Here is a 27,609-nt window from a genome sequence, read left to right as displayed (position 1 = left end):
CAGCTTTCTACATATGGCTAGCCAGTTTTCCCAGCACCATTTATTAAATAGGGAATCCTTTCCCCATTTCTTGTTTTTGTCAGGTTTGTCAAAGATCAGATAGTTGTAGCTATGCGGCGTCATTTCTGAGGGCTCTGTTCTGTTCCATTGATCTATGTCTCTGTTGTGGTACCAGTACCATGCTGTTTTGGTTACTGTAGCCTTGTAGTATAGTTTAAAGTCAGGTAGCGTGATGCCTCCAGCTTTGTTCTTTTGGCTTAGGATTGACTTGGCGATGCGGTAACCAACCCAAATGTCCAACAACGATAGACTGGATTAAGAAAATGTGGCACATATACACCATGGAATACTATGCAGCCATAAAAAATGATGAGTTCATGTCCTTTGTAGGGACATGGATGAAACTGGAAAACATCATTCTCAGTAAACTATCGCAAGGACAAAAAACCAAACACCGCATGTTCTCACTCATAGGTGGGAATTGAACAATGAGAACTCATGGACACAGGAAGGGGAACATCACACTCCGGGGACTGTTGTGGGGTGGGGGGAGGGGGGAGGGACAGCATTAGGAGATACACCTAATGCTAAATGACGAGTTAATGGGTGCAGGAAATCAACATGGCACATGGATACATATGTAACAAACCTGCACATTGTGCACATGTACCCTAAAACCCTAAAGTATAATAAAAAAAAAAAAAAAAACAGGGAATCAAGATATCCTCTCTCATTCACTTTACATCTAGCACCTGCTCAGCTCAAAGCAGGACATTGCAGCCACATCATTCTTGCTTATCCGTCAAGACTTCCCTGTGAGAACAGGGGCCTCAGCAACTTTACCTATACAGCTTTCTCAGACAGGGTCTCCCCAACACATGTGTACACATACATTCTTTGTTTCTAAGGTTCTATAATCCTGCAGAAACGTACAATACAGTTCTTACTAAAAGTAATACATGTAATGTTAAAGCTTGCCATGGTTTTAGTTTATATTAAAAACTAACACAAACCAACCCCCAATAATTTCATTTTATCACAACTACTCCATGATACACAGGCAGAGCAAAGGTTAAACCCTATTTTGAAATAAGACTATTATTCTTCTTACCATTTCAAATGGCATAATTTGATATAGATTATTTTTCAGGGCAAGCAAAGACCAGATAAACTCAGCACAAACTTTACCTTTTGCCAGAAGCAACTGGACGATATCTGCATAACCCTTCCAGGCAGCAGCATGCAAAGCTGTGTCTCCTAACTTGTTCTATAGTAATAAAAAGAGAAAGTACCATTTTTAAGATAGAAGGTGGATTGAAAGTACATGTTAATTTGGGTTCAACCCAGTTAAACCTAAAATGGGAACAAAGTTACGGAACCAAATAAAATTCCAAAGAGAAAAGGAAAAGAGACTCAAGAGATGGGAGAGGAGTCATTTTTGGGAGATGGAATGGGATGGAGGAGTACAAGCTGTCTTGGTGGAGCACGAGCTGAAAAGCAGATGACTGCAGAGGGAGACTCAGGAGGAAGCAAGCAGATTTGAACATGCAGAAGCCTGGCAAAAATGAGGAACTGGAGATTCCTGGAGGTGCTAGGGCAGATATGAGGCATGGGTGGGAAAACAGAGATACTGGTTAAAAGTACTCATAAAAAGTAGAGTCTCAGAACCTCTTCCCCTTCTCTTGCTGTCAGATGACACAATAATGATGACAGATTTACTTGTTGATAAATTAACCTGATAGTTTCCAAGTTCATGAACACTAGGTACAAGAGAAGGCAGCAAAAGGCCAGAAACTAAAACCTGAGGGTACAGACTGAACAGTAAGACTCCTCTCTCAGGTACCTTTACGTACCCCACTGCCCAGTGTGTACGTACCCCCAGGCAGGAGACTGGAGGGCACTTCTCTGGTGAAGCAGTGCAGCCCCATGTGCAGGGAAGGGAAGGAGTGTACTTTTATTAGCATTTGAGTGTCACCTAGCAAAACAGCCAGGACCTCACCACATCGCCCTGTGAAGAGGCCCACCAGCCAGCAGTTCTCACCAAGCACACACAGCTTCCAATCACACTTAAAAATGAATGGATAAGGGCCAGGCATGGTGGTTCATGCCTGTAATCCCAGCACTTTGGGAGACCGAGGAGGGCGGATCACCTGAAGTCGGGAGTTCGAGACCAGCCTGGCCAACATGGTGAAACCCTGTCTCTATTAAAAACACAAAAATTAGCCAGGCCAGTGGCACAGGCCTATAGTCCCAGCTACTTGGGAGGCTGAGGCAAGAGAATAGCTTGAACCCAAGAGGCAGAGGTTGCAGTGAGCTGAGATTGCACCGCTACACTCCAGCCTAGATGACAGAGCGAGACTCCATCTCAAATTAAAAAAATAATAATGAATGAATAGATAATGACACCAAGTGTTCATGGAAAGTCTATAATATTTTAGGAAAGACTAAAACAAACAAAATAAATGGATCTCAAAGGGAAAAAACACAGTACAGTGAAGAGCCAAAAAATATAGTTTGAAAAGTTATAAATAGTATATCGGCAAGATATAAGATCATACTGGGTCATGAAACAAGAAAAAGATACTATGTAAAAGTAACAATCAGAGTAAAATAAGCGCTCATAACAGAATTCTAAGAACGGCCCCCACGGTTCCTGGGCCCTGGTATAGGCCCCCTCCTCTTGACTGCGAGTGAAAGCAGTGCATGTAACAGGCTATCACTCTCGTAATTAGGTTTCTAGTCAGCGGATGTTGAGTTCATCAAAAGGGACATTATCCCAGGTGGGCCTGACCTAACCAGGTGGGCCCTTAAAAAATAAAAACGATGAAACAGCAGAGAGACAATCTCCTTCTGGCCTTGAGGAAGAAAGCAAACAGCCATACTGTGAGCTGTCTACAGAGAGGGGTGGCCTCTAAAAGCTGAGGGCCTCAGTAATACTACAGATAGAAGAAAATCAATTCTTCCAACAACCTAAATGCACTCGGAAGAAGACCCCAAGCTCCAGATGAGAATCCAGCTCCAGCCAATACCTTGATTTCCACCTGGAAGACCCTGAGCAGAGAACGCAGCTATGCCACGCCCAGAATTCTGACGTACAGAAAGTATAAGCTGCTAAGCCTGTGGTCGTTTGCTAGGCAGCAATAGAAAACTAATACAGAACTCTGGGGAATTAAAAAGATAACCAAAATAAAACAAAGATGGGAATATCTCTGGGAAAAATTAAGAAAACTGAAGGTTCAATCCAAGAAGTCCAACATCCTACTAATAGGCATTCCAGAATGAAAAGAACAAAGAAGGGTCAGATAAAAACTCTAGAAGAAATAATACAAGATAATTTTCCAGGCTGAAAGAGTTCATCATAATCATTGGGAAGAGATGAACGCTAGCACATCATCATAAAATTTGAAAACACCAACAATAAAGTAAATATTCTTAGCAAGAGAAAAAGCAGATCACACATAAAAGAATGGGAATCAAAATGGCACCAAATCTCTCAAAAGCATCCCTGGAAACAAGAATGCCACAGAACCATGCCTTCAAAATTCTGAGGGAAACTGTTTTTGACCTAGAATTCTGATCAGCCATATAATCAATCCCAAGCTTCTCTTTCTCAGGAATCTACTTGAAGATGTTCTCTGACAAAAGAAAGACAAGGGATCCAGAAAAATGAAGATGCAACATGGCAGAGAACAGAAGCGGTTCCCTGGAGGACAGCAAAGGACCACAGGGACCAAGCTGCTCAGACTGGAGAATGATGGAGAGCTTCAGGAAGTATGAATCCAGGGAGAAAAAAGAAAGCTGTTGATTATCTTACACATTTTGGAAAAGTATTATATATCAAGACTGTATAAAACAGTAGAGAAGTCACAGTGAGATAACAGGAAATGAGTTTTAAAAAGTACAGAAACAAAAAAAGGTTATATAAGCAGTGAACACTATTTAGACACCCATAATAAAGTAAACATTATATAGTAATATAACCAAAAACTGTGATGAAGTACATTGAGGAGCAGAGGAGAACAGGCTTGGTGCTGGGGTGCTGAAAGATGAGAGCTGGGGCAGCTGACAAGCTTAAACCTTCACATACCCAACAGGAGGCCAAAGTACACATGAAGATAATGCATGGTAAGATAGCTCTGTCAGCCTATTCCTTAGTAACACAAAGGTAAGTACACGAAGAAAGAACTAAAAGCTGAAAGTGACATATCAGGAGGAGTGGGTTTGGCACTTGGGGCTGTGGATAGTTTGACTTTCAGTACAATTATAATTTTTAAATTATGTGCTTGTGGTATTTTGACTACAATACTTCACATGCCCATGAGTTGCTCTGTACTAAAGAGAACAAGCAGGTATGTGTTAAATAATTTTCAGATAAGCAGTCTTACCTGCTGGTTCAGTTCAATATTTGGTTGAGTAAAGAGCATTTCCACTATATCTGAAATTCAAAGAGAAAAGATACTTTTTAAGAATGAAAATTAGAAGCCTGACAAATCTAGGTACAATAATTTTATAAAAGAGAGATTCTTTAGAAGAACCTTCAAGAAAATGTTAACACATTTTGTAAAATTTATAAAATAGAAAAACTTAAGAATCTAAAAAGTGGAATTATTTAGGAAAATATACTTTTTCTAATAGTTTTGGCTTTTGCATTTTCATATGACATAGGAATATTTTTACATTCACTATAATACTTTTCATTCATATAATAACATGTTTATTAGCTGAAATAAGATAGGCTTCTTTTTAGGAGACAGTTACAAATTTTCCTTTGGCACTGCTATTTAATTTGTTGAGATCTTCATTTCTTAGTGTTGAGTTTATTTCTTTTGTGATAGAGAGAGGTAGAAAAGCAGTGGGTGATAAATTTTTGGCCAGGAAGAAATACATCTAAAAATGCAATTTGTCATTGTTATTGATTATAACAGAAAAAGTATCAATGGAATCACTAACTCTGGCAAATGTTGGCTTTCTCTTGAATCTAATAGTTTGCATGAAACTTAAAATGCAAATCATAAAAGCAGACCTTATGAAAAGCTAAGCTAGAGGAGCAAATTCTGATCTTTGCTTCTGTAAGATTAGACAGTGGTTTTGTTTTTATAAATGCGGTTTTCCAGTAACCTTTCTAAGCCTAAGAGAGGAAAGGAGGTGTCCAGTCTTTCAAGCGAGAGGGGCCCATGCAGTGAGGCTGACTGACCACATTCTACCCACTGTTCTACAGAGCTTCGAGGAACAAGGCTTTTGGCCGGTGTTCTAAAGGATTCAAAAAGAACAGCCAATGCTTTTTCTTTCTCATTTTTTGTAAATCTGGCTCCCATAGGTGAAACATATTTTCAGCAGCATAGAAACATATAACAAACAAAATGTAATACCTTTGTGGCCCCCGTGGCAAGCCCAGTATAAGGCAGTGCTTCCAGCTTTGTCTAAGCCATTAACACCCACTCTGTTGTCCAAACACTCTCTCAACCAGCTCAAGTTGCCTGAAAGAATTTTACATTTACGAAAACACAAGAAAAAAAGCTTTCACTTTTTATTTTGCTTTTAAATCAATTTCATTCTGTTTCATTCTGCATAAATTTCCATTTGCAATGGATTTATCAGCAAGTATTAAATTAAGACCTCCCCATTAATGCATTTATTATGGTACATTTTGACTTCCAGCTTATTAATGGAAAATATTAACATCAATGTTTCTAATAGGTTAATGGGAAGAGTTGCCTAAATGCGTATACTTATTTCTATTCTGTTAAAAAATATATAGGTCTGTGTGTGTGTGTGTGTGTGTGTGTGTGTGTGTGTGTGTGTGTGTATTTTTTTCTTCGTGAAATTCTGGAAATTGAGGAAAAAACAATCAGACCTAAGAACAAGCAGATACTATTCATATTTATATTTACAATGCATCTTCAGTTCCTATAAGAAAGGCTAAATAACCTACTCAAAGCTGCTGCTCTTATATGCTAAACTATAACTATTAATTTAACATCCTCAGGCTAATGTCCCAAGTATCTAATTTACAAAGAATTTTGTAAATGTCACTTTAGTCCTTTTACTTTTTCACAATCCTAACCAATAATTTCCTTGTGTACATTCAGATTTCCAAAAAATCTAAAAATGGAATGAAATGGAGCTCATTGAGGCTTTACAAAAATTCCCCATTATCTACAGCAGGGTTTTTCAGCAGCAGCCCCATTGGCATTTGGGGTTGGATTATTGTGGGGGTGCTCCTGTGTGGTGTAGGATGTGTGGCAACAACCCCTGCCTCTCCCCAAAAGATGCCAGTAACATCCCTCCAGTCATGACAGTCAACATGTCTCCAGATATTGCCAAATATCCTCGGAGTTTGTGAAAGAGGAGTCACCCCTAGCTGAGGACTACTGATCAACAGAATAAAGCCCAGACAAGGCTGATTGTTGTTTGGTCAAGGATCTTCCCCAGGTTCATCCCTGTTGTTCATGCCCTCCCTGGCCAAATGCTCACCACACCAACGCTCTCCTAAATGCTGTACCCACCAGACCCTTCCATTCTCCTGCCCTCCGGTTACTCACCCTGGCCTCTACAGCCTGTCAAACACATTTCAACTGCTATACTTACCATACCATATTTTAACGATCTGTTACATCTCTCTCTCCCCTGCCAGATGTTGCGCTTTGGAAGTCACAGACCATGTCTTTCGACTTGCATCTCCCCACAACAGTGCTTCCTGACTGACATTTTAAAATTAAAATCATACTTCTCTAGGGTAATAGACACTGGGACAGACTGTCTCTGGGGAAGGCAGGGATTTAACGGAGAAGGTGCAAAGGGAACTTTCTAGGATGGCAGAAATGTTCTAGATCTTGATCTGGGTGTTGGTTACATGGGTGTATGCATTTGTCAAAACTAATTGAAATCTGTGCATTTTACTGTACTGTATACCTCAGTCAAAAAGAATCACACCTACCTCTTTTTGCTGCTTCATGCAATGGATTGTCAATGGATTCTGCCTGCTCAGCCACTAGATTGAAAATAAAAAGTGTTAACCCAATGTTGAATTGCCACACAAATGATTTACTGAAGTCACTCATTCACCAGTCCCCCAGCTTTAGGAGTACCAGGGCCTTCAACACAGTTTCCTTTACTTAATGTGGATAAAAAGTAACAGAAAATCAAATGGATAGTTCTTGCATTAAATGAAGCTGAATTACGTGTTAAGGGAAACCAAGCCAAGCAATAAGGCAATTAACATAGTAATTAACTGGAAGTATAAACAAAAACAAACAAACCTGCATACCTGAGTTAAATGTACACTTGATATTACTCAAGTATTTAATAAACAAAGTCACAAAAATGCAAAAGAAAGCATTTGATGTTCATTTTTACATTTTGTAGATCACTCTGCTTTAAAGATAGCTGAAAATAATTTTGGTTCTCTTGTGTGTATTTATGTAGGATCGGATGAAGGGGGAATATTTTGCTTCCTGTATTCAGAAAGAACAATCAGCATAACTACCTGCCTCTTAAAGAAGGCGTGTTTGCTGCTGTCCTAGAATCAGTAGGAAGTGTTATTAGGAAATGGAAGAAAGAGGATTAAAACTCAGGAGCCTTGTTTATCAATTCTGTGCTCTTTTGACTTGATTATGCTGACAACTAAACAAGTGTTTTATCTGTTTGTCCCACTTCCAGCTAGAAGCAGCTTCATGGCAGGAGTCGTGTCTCTCATCTCTCAAGGTCCCCAAACTGCCATGATAAGCATTTAATGAACATCACTGCCCCGAACATGAATGAACAAGGTCAGGTTACTCCATCACAAAAGAAAGGGCTAGTCTAAGAAACCATCTGCAAGATTGAGTTTATCAGCATTAAAAAAAATTGTTTTAAGGGTTGAAGAAAGTAAAACCATAAGCGTTTCCTTGGAAATCTTGGGTTAAGAATGCTAAAATGCATTCTCTTAGGCCATAGAGTCAGGCTCAAGCACATCTGGTGTTCATGGCCAGTTTATTAACAGGAGGCTCATGGAATGGAAAATGTCCTAGACTGACAATGACTCCATTGCTTTCTCAGCCACAGCAGCAAGCAGAAAAGCCTCAAGAACCAAAAAATTCCAAGTGAACGAAGCTAAAGTAAAACCACTCAGCAACACTTACCATAGTTGCTTGGAATTAGTCCAGTCCTGCCTTTGGAGGTGCCTTTCCACCAATTGGTATCGCTCTGGTAAAAGAAGAGTTAAATTAAGTGGTATGAAATCCAGATTGCATTCATTCACTTTTCAAATTATTTGGCTCCTAGGGAGTACCTGTTCTACAAAATGTCCATCAACCCTACCCACACTACCAAGCTTCCTCACGCCCTAGCTGTGGGTGTCCATCTCCCTTACCACTAAGTTACAAATAAACATGCATCTGCCTGCAACAAATGGAATACGTTTCATGACAGAGTCTCAACAACCAAACAAATAAGAGATGATATGAAACAGAAGAAAACAAATTATGCTAGTTTAGACTAGCTATATGATTTTGTGTCCACAGTTTCATTTCTCTTAGCTTCGAGATAATTTTTTTTATGGGGGAGGAAGTTCTAAAGATCTCTTTATATTATCTTCATTTTGGGGGTAACTTTTTATTATAGAAAAATTTAAACTTACAAAAAAGTAGAAAGAACAATGTAATGACCACATATATACCCATTTCCCAACTGCACATTTATTAATGACCAATATTGTTTCATATATGCCCCCACGACCTCCCTCCCCTCCTGGATTATTTTAAAATAAATTCTAGACATCATATTATTTCATTTGTAAATATTTCAGTATGTACCTCTGAAAGATACATACTTTTTGAACGGCAATTATAATGCCATTATCACAGCTTAAAAGTTTTTTCCAACAATAATTCCTTAATATCATCAAATATCTAGGTCAATACTCAAATTTCCCAACTGCCCCATAATTTGGGATTCAAATGAGGACTATAAAATATGATTGATTTGTCTTTTAAGTATCTTTTAATCTATAGGTTGTCTCTCCATTCTTTTTTATCTCTTACAATATATTTGTTGAAGAATCCAGTTGGTTTGTTCTGTAGTTTCAACCTCTATGGATTTTGCCTGTTGTATCCCTGTGTTACCATTAAGCATGTTCCTCTGTTCCCTGTATTGCCTGTAAATTGGTCATCAGTTCTAGAGGTTTAATTAGATTCAGCTTCAATTTTTTTTGGCAAGGCTATTTCCTGGGCAGTATTGATTTTTTCCATTAGGAAATGCGAACTATCTAGTCAGCTTCTTTTTGTAATGTTAGTAGCCCTTGATGATCATTGTCTAGATCCACTATTTCCTAGAGGCTGCAAGATGGTGACATTCTAATTCTATCATTCCTTCTTCATTGAAATAACCTGAATACCTCTTTAAACAAAAACTTCATCAACTCTCAGATTGCCCAGATAAGAAATTCATAAAGAAAACACGGAATAAATGGTGATTCTTTCCCTTAACAGTTGTCAGAATAAAAACCTGGTTTCCTAGCATTCTCTCATGCTGATCAATGAGATTTGTTCAGAAGTAACATTAGAAACTCATAAATCTAAATGTATTTAATGTGTTTCAATTCTTGGAAGTTGTTGCCCTAATTGATGCTCAAATTGTCCTATCTTTGGCCAGTGGGAGTCTCTTCAAGTTCGTTCCCAAGTCCTTTCAGTGTGACCCTACTGTCTTTAGGAGCTTCCATGTTTTCTAATAAGAGGATGTTCTGGGTTTATCTTGTACCTCTGCTGCCCCTGACTTGGTACCAGCTATTTCTCAAAGAAGCCTGTTCGTTTCAATGGAAAATAACATATTATTATTGGGTTGGTCATTTTTCCTAGGCTCCTTCAAAGAACACAGCAGGGAATATTTTTGTTTTATTTTAGATAAAATGCAATATGATCCTTCCAATTCAGATGAAGGAATACAGAGTTTTTCTTAAACTGTCATTAATCTTACATCTGTGTATCCTTTTTGCCATGCTGAAAATCCGTTAGCAACATCACCAACCTAATGACTCATTTGCTCTAAACCACAATACACATGCAACAATCTCAGAATTAGCAATACCTACATTTCCCTAACAAGGGCATGATTTAAAACAATTTACCCTTTTTTGGCCAGTTCTTTTTCTCTCTATATATATGTCTTTCATATATATCCATATTCTACTATGGATGTTCAGTCAAATTGCTGAGTATTAAACTTGGAATATTTCCTCTCTGTGTGGTTATGCCAATTACCAGGGTACAATTAAGTTCATTTGATTCATTCTGCTTTTAATTTTTAGGGATTGCTTTTTATTTCAATTTTTTATGTCAAGGTTTACATCAGTTCAAAGTCAAATCCACAAAACAAGGTATAATTTTCTTAAAAGTCTATCTTCCATCTATGTTCATTATACCCTATTTCCCTCCTTCCACCTAGAGAAAGGACCTTTACTCTTCATAGAATAAAACTCAATTTTACTTTGCAACTCATCTTTCAACTTTTTATCTGAAATTGAGAAAAACAAGTGTCTGCATGTGTGTGCGTGTGTGTGTACACATACACTCTCACCCTTTCCTAGAAAAGTGAGGATATACGATCTACATTTTCTCACTTTGCTTTTTTTTTCACTTAAATTATTTCATAATAGCATATAGAGATATTCCCCATTTCTCTCTATCGCTGCATAATATTCTGTTTGCAGATAGACCAAAGCTGATTCAACTCTTTTCCTATTGATGGAAATAAGGGCTATTTTCAATCTCATGCTACTATCAATTATGCTAAAATGAACAGACTTGTACATATGTATTTCTATGTACATATACATTTAAATAACTTACAATGTTATAGCTACATAAAACAGTCTTTATATATGGTATTACAAGATGTTATCTGGACTCACCATGTCAGTAATGTAGATAATATCACCTTCCTCAAAGTATAATTCATCTGGCTAGAAGAAAAAAAAAAGTTTGACTCCATGTGATTTTTCATGAATTAGAATTAATGATTATATAGATTTAAAATTCTATCATATTCTAATAAACAATGTGGTTTTATACACTTAAATCAGCACATAAGCCATATAATAAAACACTACTGAAAAATTAACACATGAATACACGGCTAGATTTTTTTCCCATGATGAACTTCAAAGAATTACATATACAAAGATTCTCCACACACATCTTGCATTCTTCTACAACCAAAGCAAGACATTTCTATATCAAAACAGAATATTAATAAAACTTCTTCCTTGTAGAAATTCTAAAAGGTGGTGTATATTTTTTCATAAAAATATAAATGTCTAGAATTAGAATCATGAAAAACAGCCAGAAGCTTGATTTTCTCTTAAGGCCTCAATCCTTGAACACTTTAACATCAACATCTGCTATCTGCTCATTTTGAGAAAATCATTACCCGAGCTCTTCATGTTCAGGGAGAATGAACATTTTCTGTATGAGAAAAGTTAATATGTAATTCAACCATTAATAAGGCTAAAGAGCTAAAAGATATGAAGCAGTAACTCAGCCAGTCCAGAAACCCCAAGCAGCTCTAAGGAGTTGGCTAATTACACAGACCATACGTGCTCTGGCCTGTACCAACCAAATGTTCTAAAAACTTCCTGAGGCCAGGTGCGGTGGCTCATGCCTGTAATCCCAGCACTTTGTCACGAGGCCAGGAGTTCAAGACCAGCCTGGCCAAGATGGTGAAACCCCGTCTCTACTAAAAATACAAAAATTAGCTGGGCATGGTGGGGGATGCCTGTCATCCCAGCTACTCGGGAGGCTGAGGCAGAGAATTGCTTGATCCCGGGAGGCAGCGGTTGTGGTGAGCTGAGATCACGCCACTGCACTCCAGCCTGGGTGACAAAGCGAGACTCTGTCTCAAAAAACAAAATAAAACAAAACAAACAAACAAACAAAAACAACCAAAAAAGACCTTTCTGAATACACATTTTAAACATCTTTTGACCATCAGTAGATAACACTTACCATGACTTTATAAGTAAGTAGGGTGATGCCTACTGAGCGCAAATTTCAGATATTAGGAAATGTTTACATCATCATGGTGGATGAAAAATGTAGGACACAAATTTCACATGTGATAAGAACCCAACTATGCATTAAATAGACACAGAAAAATTTCCAAATTCTGTCATGAGCATGTGTTGCTTTCATAGTTTAGGTGGGAAAAATACTTTTAAAAGAAAGGCTTTGATATTTCTGATTATAATTACTATTCCATATAAATCAAAATTATGCTAGTGAAACAAATTACTTCATCCAGCCAGGCGTGGTAGCTCATGCCTGCAATTCCTGCACTTCGGAAGGCTGAGACGGGCAGATCACTTGAGGACAGGCGTTCGAGACCAGCCTGGCCAACGTGGTGAAACCCCATCTCTACTAAAACACACAAAAAATGTGCCAGGCGTGGTGGTGGTGCACACTTGTAATCCCAGCTACGTGGGAGGCTGAGACATGAGAATCACTTGAACCTGGGAGGCAGAGGTTGCAGTGAGCCAAGATTACGCCACTGCACTCCAGCGTGAGTGACAGAGCAAGAATCTGTCTCAAAAAAATTTTTAATAAATAAAATTAAAAATAAAATATTTCATCCATTCATTTTTCCATTTGTTTACCTCCTCTCAGTAGCAGACTAGGGCAGTAAATATGATTCTGCACTAGCAATTTATTTAGTTTTAAAGCTGATCTACATTCTTATTATAACTATTTCTCCATGAATCTAAATAAAGGCTATTATCAGCCATAACATGCTTTAAGCAACCATAATACATGAAAATGCTTAGATGCATTATGCATTCAAATATAAAAATTAGCAAATGATGATTATTGATGCCCCCAAATGGCTAAAGTCCTTTAAAAGGTAACTTTCTGAAATATATATTGCTTTTACACTTTGATTTGCACAGACTAGTCTTATGGACAGACACAAACTATGGAAAATTAGTTATGTGTACTAGCCCTTGTGACATACATTTTGATATTATTAGAAATATGTTTTTACTTTTTATTTTTGTTGCTTGAATTTGAGAAAAAAGAAATTAATGACCACTAATATTCTCTCAAACCTGTCTCTAAAATGTTCTCATGATCAATGACCACTATTACTACCAATATGTGACAGATATAGAAGGTGATTAGGTAAACAAACTATTTCCTTTAGTATTTATTTGATGCAAACTGGATCACTCCCAGAGAGGCCAGAAAGATGACTCTCTCCCTACCACAGCATCCCAGCTGGACTCAGCAGCCACCACCACACCCCACCCCAACATTAAGGCTGGCCTTTGCTGGCAATTTTAACACCATCTGACTCTCTCTCCTTTAGATGGTGCTAAGGCCTGGGAGGGGAGAATGAGGGAAGAAGAAGAGTGTAGGAAAAATAGGATATGTGGGCTGCAACATTTTCCTGAAGCAACTTTTCATTTCCTGGAACTTGAAAGAGTTCAAAGCCTTGAAGCGGTCTGTCCCATCTTTGAGCCATCCTGGGTTATTCTTACTGAGTACATCTCCCAAAGTTAATCTCACTCAGTTATGTCTTACAAAAAAATCCTCCTCAATCAGTACTTTCAAGAAGTTAAGAAGTCATCTTTCCCTGCAGTTTTATCCTCCTTCTAAAATCACAAAAGTCAAATCTCCCTAAATTTCCACATTTAATAAAATCACTCACCCTTTAAACAAACAAACAAAACACATTATGAAAAAGTACCAAACAAATAGCTTTTAAAAACAAAGAACACACACAATCATGGTAATGAGTCTTTCTTATAAAAATAAGCAATAAAGTCAGGGGGAATAGGGAGTAACTGTTTAATGGGTACAGGGTTAATCTGTGGGATGATGAAAATGTTTTAGAACTAGACAGAGGTAATGAATTGTGAATGTACTAAACACCAATGAATGATTCACTTTAAAATGGTTAATTTGGAAATAAGCCAGGCACAGAAAGACAAACATCGCATGTTCTCACTTATTTGTGAGATCTAAAAATCAAAACAATTGAACTCATGGACATAGAGAGTAGACATATGGCTACCAGAGGCTGGGAAGGGTAATGGGCAAACCTGGGGGGAGATGGAGATGGTTAATGGGTACAAAAAAATTTAGAAAGAAATAATAAGACCTATTATTTGATAGCACAACAGGATAACTATAGTCAATAATAATCGTACATTTTAAAATAACTAAAAGAGTATAATTGGATTGTTTGTAACACAAAGGATAAACACTTGAGGGGATGGATACTTAATATCCCATGATGTGATTATTCCACACTGCATGCCTGTATCCAAACATCTCATGTGCCCCATGAATATATACACCTACTATGTACTCACAGGAATTAAAAATTTTAAAAATGGTTCATTTTATGTTATGTGAATTTTACCTCAACTTTTTTAAAAAAGTAATAAAGCCCAAAATAGTTAAAACTCTTAATGTCTTTCAAGTAATTCTTGTCCTCTGTGGTTTGGGAAAGTGCATCATTTGAGAAAGACCACTAAGTGCCAGTCGCTTCGATACCTCTCAGTGCTATTTCGGTTTTTGAATTAATGGCTGCCATTCAATAGTGGTGTCTGCCACAAGCCACCCATTAGGTCAGACTTGTTTTCAACTGAGGCAATGAGAACAGGCAGTCCATTTCAGTCAGGCAAAAAGTGACCTCATTTTTTCATCCCGAGAAATTACAGTTGACAGTTTATTCTCTTTTAATCCATAGCTCCCAGACACGGAATGCTACTACTCGTAAAATGTCTTCTTCCAAAGAAACTAGGGACACATTTTCCTAATCTAGCTAAGTAGGTAGTCTACCAAATTCTTCACAGTGTTGGTGGCAGTACATACAACACAGTAATTTCATTATTTTAACAACAGATTTCACCTGCAATATTCACATTTTCCATTAAGAAACCACTAGCAGGATACCTGATGTAAATTGTTCAATGAGCATCTACTTTTAAATTCCCAGCATCATAGTGAGGGAACAGAAATGGGAAAACAGTAACATAACGAAGTATGCACTTCTCTATTTCCAGCTTCTTCTTTGTTTTTTAACCACATTCCTCCTTTCCTCTCTCCTTGAAGAACAACAAGGTATCAGAATAAGTAGGCTGTTGCCCACTGGGATGTTACAGCAAAGAGTACACACTTGGTAACATATATTCCCATTCCCATTCCATATATTCTTGGTAACATATAATTCCCAAGGCATTAATTTTGTTGGTTTATGCAAATATATTTTATGAAAAGTTTAGAAAAACTGATATACTTTTGAAATTTTTCAGATTTGTCAGTCTGAAGCCCCCAAAATTAATAAAAAGAGCAAACAAATTCTCCACAGATGTTTTTATTTAACACTTTATAGTATATATTATGTGCCATGTACTGGTCTGGGCATTCAGAAATATTAACTAATTTGTTCCTCACCAAGAACACTATGAAGTGGGTGCTATTCTTATCATCATGTTACAGATGAGAAACCTGTCCAAGGCCATAGACCAGGTACATGGTAGAACCTGGACTTGAACTGTAAGTCAGATTACGGAGTCCCTGCTCTTACCCACCACCTATGCTTTCTCTCATACAAAAGGCATCACACACAGCCATTATTGGCCATCATGGTGTCATGACCAGATTAAAAGCTGGCCGCCTTGGAAAATATCTGTCTCTACCCACTCCCAACTGCCCTACCCCTATAGTGCAGTATAACAAAACCAATGGCAGCATATTTTACTTGCAAAGTATACTTGACCTCATTTGGTCCTCACAACTCACTGGGCTTGGATGGGTCATGGATATAATCTCTATTTCACAACCAGGCTTAGAGAAGTTAAAAAATCTCTACAAATCAAAGTGAGTGGCAGGGCTGGGCTCCTACCTCAGCTCTTAGATTCCCAGTCTCCTTCCTCTACACGTGGCTCTATTAACCTAGTGCAGCCCAGCAACCTTTACATGACAGAGCAAGGTCCTGCTGGTTTCCCTTTGGAAATCAATGCGCCTCCTAACACAGGAAATTCTGTTCTCTCCTCATCAGTCTGTCTTGACACTCATCAATTCAGTCCAGCCAGGTCTGTGGTTGACACTTTATTAAAAGGAGCTGGGTGAGAAAAAAGAACCAAACGGGGCTGGGTGGTGCCAAGACACCCTTGCCTTTAAGCAAGACAGATGAGAAATGGGTTCGCAGGAAGAACCAGGAGCTACCTAGCGTTCTTCCTGTTCAATGGATCCCCAAGACTGGGGTTGGGCATTGCTGTCCTCATCTCCTGAGGGGGAACAGGAGCTTAAAACTGGACCCAGGCCTGCCTGGGGGGCTGCACATACCAGCAATGTCCCTCAGAGCCCACCTCAGCCTTTCAATATTGCCTGGTCCCAGTGACTCCGAGGAGGCCAGGTCAGCTTGGGATATGCTGTGGTGTATCTATCCCTCCAGAGAATATGGCTGCTGGTCAACAGGGGAGAGAGAAAGACCAAACAGCTTCCAACAGAAATTCTCGTTCAGAAAAAGAAGGTAAGACTAACCTAGTTCTGGAGTAAGATTCAAAATTTAACAATGGGTATGGCACGGCACTTAACCAGTCAGGAAGGCCTGCGGGAGCTAGAGGCTACCTGCTGTGCCAGATGCTACCCCCTTCATACCTGGATTGAACGGAGCTGAACAGGGGAGAAATATGGAGGCAACAGGGCTTGAAGTGATCATTACTGATAGTAGCCTACAAATCCTTGGGACTAAAAATATTAAAAATACAACATTTTAAATATAGAATATTTTTTAAAGCCTAATGAATTAAATGTATATTCTCCTGTATATTCAATAATAACTAAGATTCTTTTAAAGCAGTGGAGAAACTCCATCTTTCAGTAGAATTGGAAGTAAATAAATCAATACACAACCCATCAAAAATATCTGTTAAATGTCTATTAATATAGCAACCACTATTCCTTCGATAGTAATAATTACTCCTTAATAGTAATAGCAGCTTTATGCAATTAATCTCATTTAATTCTCACTAAAACCTGGTGGGACTATTATTATCCTCACTTTACAGATGAGAACACTGTGACAGAGAGGTTTGGTAATTTCCTCAAGGTCACACAGCTGCTCAAGAGGTGGAGCTGGTCCTGAACCCTTAGTGCAGGCTCTGAACCAGGTGCTACTCTGCTTCCTCAGATGCTGTGCCTGGGAGCAGGACTGAAATACCAAGTGTGGAAGTTCAGAGGCGGGAGAGGCAGTCCACCTCCAGCTGGAGTGGTCAGAAAAGTCTTTACAGAAGAGGAAGTATGTAATGTGATCTTAGAAGGGACAGGGCCATGGGTCTGGAAAGGGTTGAGAGATAGGTTCTACTGTGAGTCATATCTAGATGGGATAGTTCAAGAACAGGAAGGAGCAGAGCACAGCAGGGCTGGAATAGGGGCTGGACTAGGGGCTGGACTATAGAGGACAACATCTTTAGTCAAATAAAAGGTTGAAGCAGGAGGTGGAAGCAAAGGCACCTTTGAGGAATGCCAGTCTAGTTCAGATGACAGATGGAATGGAGGAGCTAAGTCTGTAGGTGGGAAGTGAGGAAAGGCATAACCAGGACATGAGGAAGCAAAGGGGAAGGAGGAGGTGAGAAAGGACAACGAAGCATACGATAGAGTCAGGAGTCACCTCAAGTCTCAAAACAAAGTAAATGCAGGTCCCATTCTAGATTCGAGGAGGCAGCAGAGAATGGTCTATTCATTGAGGGGCCCAGGCTGGCACCTGACCACTCCTCACCTCCCTCACTCTTATCCCTCTCAGGGTCATGAAATCAACCAGGACACAACTGATAAGGACAAGCAGAGGCATAAAATGACAGCACTCCCTGTGAGCAGGGCTTAAAGACAACAGCCCTAGGCCTCACACTTCCCTGTTATGGTCTCTTTGTGCCCTCTCCCTACCTCAAATTCTTACATTAGAGTCCAAACCCCCCGTACAGACGCCCCTGACATGTGATGAACCAACTTAACAATTTGTCAGCTTTACGATGGGTTTATCGGGGTATTAAATGCATTTTTTACTTATGGATTTTTTTTGTCTTACAATTAGTTTATTGGGTTCATCATAAGTTGAAGAGCATCCGTACTTCCATATATGACTGTATTTGGAGATAAGGACTTTAGAGTTAATTAAGTTAAAATGAGGTATTTAGGGTGAGCCCTAATCCAATGACTCATATCTTTTTTTTTTTTTTTTTTTTTTATTGAGACGGAATCTCACTCTGTCGCCAGGCTGGAGTGCAGTGGCGCAATCTCGGCTCACTGCAATCTCTGCCTCCTGGGTTCAAGCGATTCTCCTGCCTCAGCCTCCCGAGTAGCTGGGATTACAGGTACACACCACCACACCCAGCTAATTTTTGTATTTTTAGTAGAGATGGGGTTTCACCATGTTGGCCAGGATGGCCTCGATCTTCTGACCTTGTGATCCACCCGCCTCAGCCTCCCAAAGTGCTGGGATTACAGGCATGAGCCACCGTACCCAGTGACTCACACTTTTATGAGAAGAGGAGATGAAAACACTGACATTCAGAGGAAAGACCATAAGAGAGAAGTCCGACATCTACAAGCCAAGGAGCAAGGCCTCAGAAGAAACCAATCCTTCACACACCTTGATCTCAGTCTTCTAGCTCCCGGAATTGTGAGAAAATAAATTTCTTTTGGTTAAGCCACCCAGTCTGTAGAACTTTGTTATGGCAGGCTCAGTAAACTAACTCTACCCATTCCCAATCCCTCACCAACACAGGAGAGTTGTCAGTGGAATCTCTTGGTGAGAAGAATAAAAACCCCACCTTTCTTGTTCCAGAAAGATTTCATGGACAAGGCCTTGGGAGAACTCTCTGAATATGCACACCCCCATGTTAGTCTATTAGTGGCTACCATTTTTTGGTGCTCACCATGTGGTAGGCCTTCAATATTCACCCCACTCCATACTCACGGCATGGTTCCACTGCAGAATGGTATCGCCACTTTCACATGAGGAATCAATGGCAGTGAGGTAAGAAAATTCACGCAGTAAGTAAAAGACAGATTTGGGATTTGAAGGCAGGCCCTGGCCTGATGGCAGTGAATTGATGCTCAGTGTCACTTGTTCTGTGTGACCTTCTGAGTTGCCTCTAGCTTTGGGGACAGCAGGGTCTAGGGCAAACCCAGGTGAAGCCAGCAGCAAGCTGACTGCCCGCAGAGAGAAACCTCTGGTCCCTAGCATATATGAGAGAAAAGTCAATGATAGCAGGTTTCCCCTTGATATGGTTTTGCTGTGTCCCCACCCAAATCTCACCTTGAATTATAGGTCCCATAATCCCCATGTGTTGTGGGAGGGACCTGGTGGGAGATAATTGAATCATGGGATCCGTTTCCCCCATATCATTCTCATGGTAGTGAATAAGTCTCACAAGATGTGTTGATTTTATAAGGGGTTTCCCCTTTCACTTGGTTCTCATTCTCTCTTGTCTGCTGCCATGTAAGACATGCCTTTCACCTTCCGCCAAGCCTGTGAGTCCGATAATCCTCTTTTTCTCTATAAATTACCCAGTCTTGGGTATGTCTTTATCAGCAGAGTGAAAACGGACTCATACACCCCTTCTCCCCAGGAAACCTTCTTGGTTTCTTTCCTTTCCCTCCTAACTGTCTCAACTCCCTGCTTCACCAACTAGTCATTCCTGTATCAAAACCATCTACTCACCTCCAATTTTACCCAGAGCAAAATCCAAATGAGATCCACAGGCCCTAAATGCTCTGTCCTTCCAGTCCACCCCAACTCTCGGAAGTAGTCTCCCACCACCCACTCCCATGTTTGCAACTTTCCAAGCCGTGCTGTCTTCCCTGCTTTTTCTATTCTAGCATCCAGCAAGGATGATGCTTGCACTTGTTGCTCCCTCACTTCCTTCAGGTCTCTCCCCGGATGCCACCTTTATAGAAAGGCCATCTCTGAACATGCTATTGAAGACAGCACTCTTTTCTTCATTAACTTCTTTGCCCCTCACCCTCCTTATTTTTCTCCAGAGTACTTAACCCCTGACAGTCACATTCATTTGTCTGCTTACTCTCTGTCTCTCTCCACTGGATGCAAGCTCTAGGAGACCATCCTTTCTGTTGTCCCTGCACTAGTCCCAAGGCCTGGACCAGTGTCTGGCATATAATAGGCGATTAATAAACCACAGATAAATGGATGGATACCAGAAACTATAACAATGGAAAATGCACACTGCAGAGAGATAAAAAATTGTTCTGGAAGGTTAGTAGTAGGTACCATTATGAGCTATTTTGAGGTAGAGGGTCAAGAGGAGAATGAAGGAAGGTTAGTATGAGATTCAGAAGGATGACTAAGACAGGGTCGCTGTGCTTTATGTGCAAGTCACTTGTCAATTTGAAAGCAGGTGGTGTCACCATGTAGGGAGAAGCTTTACAAGATAGACATGACCTCAAGATGCAGAAGACATGCAAATCAGCCTGGGACTTAACTTGCACAGCTCTGGACCCAACATCCATTCCTGAGAATTGCCTAGGTCTTTCAAAGAAAAGGCAGACCATTCACACCAGAGGAAATGTCTAAATAAAATCATCTTAGGTTTTTCTGTCAATTTTAAAAGTTAAAAACTGAACACTTACAGTTCTGGGTTCAAACGTATACAGGGCTCTGAAGACTTTAACTTGCCCTAAAAAAGGAAGAAAAAACAACAACTGAATTTTTCATTCCTGAGTTTGCTCTTAATAGCATTATCCATCGTATCCTTCAGAATTCCCTAATTCAAAACCCACGTGATCAAGTAGAACAGAGGATACTAGAGGCTGGAAAGGGTAGAGAGAAAGGAAGGACAGCGAGAGATTTCCTAAAGGATACAAAATCACACCTAGATAAGAGAAATAAGTTCCAGTGTTCTATACCACCGTAAGATGGCCATAGCTAACAATTATTATATAGTTCAAACAGCTAGCAGGAAGATAGTAAATTTCCCAATACAAAGAATGATAAATGTTTAAGATGATGAAATGCTAATTACCCTGATCTGATCACTATACATTATATGTATCAAAACATCACTATGTAGCCCATGAATATGTACAATTATCTGTCAATTATAAAATAAATTTTAAAAGCATATCATTATATATCAATGTGACTACATAGAAAAATTATATAAGTAGCAGCAGCAACTACTGTCATTATAAAAACACTGACTGAAATATCTCTATCCAAGAAAAAAAAAGCCTGTGGGAGAATTGTATTCCAGAATTGAGTGCCTTTTCTACATAGGAGATATTTTTAAATATTTAAGTGAATGTAAGAGCAGACACACATCTCTGAAAGATGACTTTGCTTCCTTCTAACAGCAAGGAGCTACATAATTATTTGTGCTTAGGTTCTGCCCTATACAGAATCCTTCCAATCCTGAGATCTAAGTTTAAAAATATAAACATGACCATCTTAACATAAACAAATCCTTAATGTGATAATCTACACTGGTTTAATATTCTTAAATCAGTGGGTTGGAATTCTACATATTCCAAAAGAAAAGAAAATACCACAAAGAAAAAAAAAAAAGGACCCACTGGAGAAACCTATGATTCCATTAAGTCCCAAAACAGAGAAGGGGCAACGAGGCCACATGCCTGAGAGTTGTCCTCCTTCCTGCCAAACAATACTTCCTCCTTTCTCTCTTCGTAGACTGCATTTCCATAACACTCAGGACTATAATCACTGATTTGCTACCTGTCTCATTTGAGGGCAGGAACTCTAACTTGGTCAATTCCCAGCACCTAACTGGCACATAGTAGAACTTAATAAATGTTTGCTAAATGAGTATAATCATCCCTCAGTATCCAAGGGCACCGGTTCTAGAACCACGATGGATACCAAAATCCATGGATGTTCAAGACCTTTATATAAAATGGCATAGTATTTGCACATATATACATCCTCCCATATACTTGAAATCATCTTTAGATTACTTATTACACCTAATGCAATGTACATACTATGTAAATAGCTGTTATACTGTAATTTTTATTTGTATTATTGTATTATTATTATTATTATTATTATTATTATTATTATTATTATTATTTGAAACAGATTCTCACTCTTTCGCCCAGGCTGGAATGCAGTGGCACAATCTCAGCTCACTGGAACCTCCACCTCCCAGGTTCAAGAGATTCTCCTGCCTCAGCCTCCTGAGTGACTGGGACTACGGGCACCTGCCACCATACCCAGCTAATTTTTATATTTTTAGTAGAGATGGGGTTTCGCCATGTTGGCCAGGCTGGTCTCGAACTCCTGACTTCAAGCGATCTGCCTGCCTCAGACTCCCAAAGTGCTGGGCTTACAGGCATGAGCCACCATGCCTGAACTGTATTGTTATTTTTTAGTATTTTTCCTGAATATATTTGATTCACAGTTGGTTGAATCTGTAGATGTGGAACCAGTGGATACAGAAGGCCAGCTGTACATAAGTAAATTAACAAACTCAAACAGTATAGGAAAAAAGCCTATAGATAGCAAAAAAAAAAAAAAAAAAAAAAAAAAAAAAGGGGGGGGGGGGATCCTCTTTTAATAAAATAAAGAGATTTAGAACAGATATCAAAGTAGAAGGACTATCTATTTGATAGCTATTTAAAAGCTTTGGGAGGCCAAGACAAGTGGATCACTTGAGGTCAGGAGTTCAAGACCAGTCTGGCCAACATGGTGAAACCTCATCTCTACTAAACATAAAAATTAGCCGGGCGTGGTGGTGTGCACCTGTAGTCCTAGCTACTCAGGAGGCTGAAGCAGGAGAATAGCCTGAACCCAGGAGTTGGAGGTTGCAGTGAGCTGAGATCGCGCCACTACACTCCAGCCTGGGCAACAGAGCAAGACTCTGTCTCAAAATAATATAATAATAATAAATAAAAGCTCAGTTGCAGCACTAGAAGAACATTTACAGATGGTTATCTAGGACAAGAAAATCACGCAGAACAGTGGCCTCCAAGGTGGGATACGGGAAGACTACTTCAGAAATTATTTACATTTTTATCTTTCTTATTCTTTTCTATTCATATTTGAACATGTTTTATGATATAACAGCATAGAATAACATACATACAACTTATAAATCCACATGCGTTTATATAGACTGAGTACTCTAAAACCTTTTGTGGATCAACTGTAAGCATTATGAAGACACGTATTTTTGCTGTTTTATGAATGAGACACCCGAGTGCCTACCACAGTGGCTGGCACATATGAGGCACTCAATAATTAATTATTTACAGAATGAATGAAGCATGAAGAAAGGAATAGATGGAAGCATGAATTTTAAAAAGTCTGAGGCCAGGCATGGTGGCTCATGCCTGTAATCCCAGCACTTTGGGAGGCCAAGGCAGGTGGACTGCTTGAGGCCAGGAGTTCGAGACCAGCCTGGCCAACATGGCAAAACCCCACCTCTACTAAAAGTACAAAAATTAGCCAGGTTTGGTGGTGCACACCTGTAGTCCCAGCTACTCAACAGGTGGGAGTCATGAGAATCACCTGAATCTGGGAGGTGGAGGTTGCAGTGAGCTGAGATTGCACCAATGCACTCCAGCCTGGGTGACAGAAAGAGACCCTATCTCAAAAAAAAAAAAAAATTAATATTAAATAAAAATTTAAAAGTCTGAAATCAGTAGTTTACAACAGTACTGTCTGACATAACTTCACACAATAATAGAAAAGTTCTGTATCTGTGCTAGTCACATGTAGCTTCTGGGCACGAGAAAAATGGTTCATGTGACTGATAAATTGATTTTTAATATTATTTTAGTTAATTTCCCTCATGTTGCAGGTTTAGAACATCAGAAAATGGATTGACTTGATGTCCATTAAAAGGGGATTATGTAAATACACTCTGATTTGTCCACAAGACACAGTCATTTTAAAAAGAATGCTACACATTATTCACAATAGCCAAGATAGGAAATCAACCCAAGTGTCCATCAATGGCAGAATGAATTTTTAAAATGTGATACACACACACACACACACAATAGACTACTATTCAGTCTTAAAACAGAAAGAAATCCTGTCATTTGTGACAACATTGATGAACCTGAAGAACATTATGTTTTGTGAATTAGCCAGGCATGGAGAGACAAAAACTGCATGATTTCACTCATATATGTGGGATCTAAAAATGTTGAACTCATAGAAACAGACAGTAATATGGTGGTTGCCAGAGGCTGGCGGGCAGGGAGACTTGGGGGGATGCTGGTTAAAGAACACAAATTTCTGTTAGACAGCAGGAACAAGTTCAAGAGATCTATTGTACATCATGGTGACTACAGTTAATAACAATGTATTACGTGCTTGAAAATGCTGAGAGTAGATTTGAAGTGTTCTCACCACAAAAATATAATGTAAGGTAACACATGTTAATTAGCTTGATTTAGTCATTCCACAATGTATGCATATCAAAACATCATATTGTACACCATAAATGTATACAATTTTTACTTGTCAATTAACAAAAAGGGTTGCCTAGCCTGGACAACATAGCAAAACCCCATCTCTACAAGAAATACAAAAAATTAGCCGGGCATGGTGACATGCACTTGTAGTACCAGTTACTGGGGAGGCTGAGGTGGGAGGATGGCTTGAACCCAGAAAGCGGAGGTTGCAGTGAGCCAAGATTGCATCACTGCACTCCAGCTTGGGCGTGCAAGACTCTGTATCAAAAAAAAAAAAAAAGAGAGACAGAAAAGAAAAGAAGAATGCTGCAGACAGAACCACAGACACTGACATAGAAAATAATCTACACACAAAAAAACAGGTTTAGAACAGTAGGCAAGTACCATCCTGTTTATGTCAACAAAACACACACAGCCATTGAATGAGAGCACCAATTGTGGGGGCATCATATTCTACTTGACATTTATTGTTTACATTCATTATGCCAAGTGTGTATTACCTTTACAATCAATGAAAACAGTAACAGTGTGATTTGGGATTGGGAGGAGGAATCATGCTCCTTCTAAACATCTTAATATAGAAGAGTAGCTCAGATCCCTGTTACAAGAAAACACTCTTTTCACCATCAGAATTCCAGGGCCACATCTCTCCTGCTCTACTAGGAGGAGCTTAATAGGCACACACAAAAGTAGGAACTTTTTTGGGTCTGGAGTTTGTTTTTCACTCATATAGACTGAACAAAGGAAACACCAAGCGGAAGGAGGAGCTGCCAGGAGAAATACAGTATTTTCTGCTGACTAGATTGTCTCTCTGAGAGCAGAGATTAGTTATCTTGATTACTTCAAACTTTCCAAAGAGAAGTTATACAAGGAAGCAGTCCACTTGTGACCAAAATCAATAACGACAGAACTTTCTTGTTCCTTTGAGGGAAGACAGCAATGAGATGTGTTATGGTTAATTTTGGAAACAAGATCCCATGCGAACTAAATGGGTTTAGGTGAAATTCAACAAAAATTACAGAACCTGAAAACAAATATGTGGAGTGTGACTAAACCACTGATTTTTGTAATTGTATCTTTCATGATCATCTTACTTAAAATGTTCACAACTGAAAGTGGGAGATTTATTTGCATTTTGATTTATACTAAACAGTGAACAGCAGGCAACTCCTTAGGCTATTATGCAAATTTCTATCTGTTGTAGAAAACACTTTTACATACACAACCTTATTTATTGCTTAATGTTGGGACATTAGCCTCTTGTCCGTTTTCATCCATACATTATAAAATTTCTGAGATTAATTTATTCCGTCCTCAAAATTGAGTCAAGTGGAAATGAAAGAAGGCAACAGAAATAGCCTCAGAATATGAAAAAAATGCATAAAGAAGAAACACAGATGACTTTTATGATTGCTGTTTAACAACCCTGGATATTATCCTTCTCAAGAAAACAATAATAATACTGAATTCATTGATCATTTTACATCATATTTATTTCAATTTTGAGCAATGTTCTACAGGTCTATACGTTTACAGAGTATCGAGGGGAAGAAATTAGAGTACTCTGTGTTTCTGTATTATCTTCCCTGCAAACATCTTTAAAAAAAAAAGGCAGTAGGCTGGGCGCGGTGGCTCATGCCTGTAATCCCAGCCAGGCCGAGGTGGGCAGATCACAAGGTCAGGAGTTCGAGACCAGCCTGGCTAACATGGTGAAACCCCGTCTCTACTAAAGATACAAAAAATTAGCTGGGCATGGTGGCATGCGTCTGTAATCCCAGCTACTCAGGAGGCTGAGGCAGGAGAATCGCTTAAACCCGGGAGGCGGAGGTTGTATTAAGCCGAGATCACACCATTGTGCTCCAACCTGGGCAATAGGGAGAAACTCCGCCTCAAAAAAAAAAAAAAAAAAGCAGTAAACATCTTAATAAATCACCAAGAGGAAGCAGTGATCAATTCCAAATTTACTGGTTCTTGTATATGCATGGAGGCTAAGTTAGATACTTTCCTCAGGCTCCCTCAAGCTTGATCATTTTCTCATCAAAGTCTAGTGACATATAACAAAGAGGAAAAGTGGAGCTCAGAAGACTATATAAATAACCTGAAATTACCCTGGAATTCAACTGAATTAAGGTTAAAAAGAGGCCCAATCTTTTGTCTGAAGCTTTAGGTGAACCTTGCATGAACGATTACGTATTAGCACTAAGGATCTATGCAGGGCTGGTCTCTTCACGTAAGCAAGATCAGCAAACTCCCATTACAGCAGCAGCAGTGGTGCACCTGCTGGCTCACTTCACTGGTTCCTCACCTTGCCAGTCCCACCCTTCTCTGTTCTGTCCAACCCCACCCAGTCCCTGAAGAGAAGGGTGAGTCCACTAGTCATCAGCCAAACACTGTATTTGACCCTAGGCTTCCATAAACGAATCCCTGTCCATAGTGGTAGAGGCATGGCAAAGGCAGAGAGAAGGGTTCTGCAACAGGATATTCTACAGGCAAAGGGTAACTAGGTGAAACTTCTGCTCTAAGTTATGCAAACAGAGTATGTGTCAGCTCATTTTTGAGGCCCTGAAACAGCACTTAGAAGGGGTTGGGGCTTACAAATTTGAGGAAAGAATTTCTAACCTATTTTATTCCCTGTTGGTGAAGAACTGGAGAAGCCTCTGAAGAAAGCCACTCAGATATCATTAAAAAGGGATTGGGGCCGGGCACAGTGGTTCACACCCGTAATCCCAGCATTTTGGGAGGTCAAAGTGGAGGACTGCTTGAGCTCAAGAGTTCAAGACCAGCATAGGCAACACAATGAGACCCCAGCTCTACAAAAAAATTTAAAAATTAGCCAGGTGTGGTGGCGGTTGGTACACACCCATAGTCCCAGCTATTCAGGAGGCTAAAGTGGGAGGACTACTTGAGCCCAGGAGGTCAAGGCTGCGGTGAGCAATGATTGCACCACTGCACTCCAGCCTGGATGACAGAGTGCAACCTTGTCTGAAAAAAAAAAAAAAGAAACTGCTCACTATAAGAGACAGACATACGATAAACAGCAAGAGGAATGACTATTTAAAGTATCAGCCCCTGGCCATCTGTAATAGATAGACTATTTCACTTATGTCTTTTTAAGAATGTTAAGAAGCATGAGACACTTAGATGGGCCTCACTTACAATGGCTATGATA

The 27,609-nt window shown here is 39.4% G+C and overlaps 1 protein-coding gene across 3 annotated transcripts in view; it reads right to left on the bottom strand.

The window, feature by feature from the left end:
* OSTF1 (osteoclast stimulating factor 1) overlaps window positions 1–27,609 on the bottom strand; it is a 63,920-nt gene that overhangs the window by 13,723 nt on the left and 22,588 nt on the right. For all 3 annotated transcript variants that reach the window (XM_058445731.1, XM_058445732.1, XM_032164317.2), the window contains exons 2-8: window positions 20,631–20,677; window positions 10,886–10,936; window positions 8,121–8,184; window positions 6,938–6,991; window positions 5,370–5,477; window positions 4,386–4,435; window positions 1,189–1,267 (exon numbers count right to left, since the gene is read on the bottom strand). In XM_058445731.1, the coding sequence (XP_058301714.1) occupies window positions 1,189–1,267; window positions 4,386–4,435; window positions 5,370–5,477; window positions 6,938–6,991; window positions 8,121–8,184; window positions 10,886–10,936; window positions 20,631–20,677 (453 nt within the window). The remainder of the gene's footprint in view (window positions 1–1,188; window positions 1,268–4,385; window positions 4,436–5,369; window positions 5,478–6,937; window positions 6,992–8,120; window positions 8,185–10,885; window positions 10,937–20,630; window positions 20,678–27,609) is intronic.

The sequence above is a fragment of the Hylobates moloch genome, unplaced genomic scaffold (genome assembly GCF_009828535.3).
Source record: "Hylobates moloch isolate HMO894 unplaced genomic scaffold, HMol_V3 SCAFFOLD_10, whole genome shotgun sequence".
Classification (NCBI taxonomy): Eukaryota; Metazoa; Chordata; class Mammalia; order Primates; family Hylobatidae; genus Hylobates; species Hylobates moloch.
The sequence above is the reverse complement of the archived record's forward strand: the minus strand, read 5'-3'. Positions and strand labels throughout refer to the sequence as shown.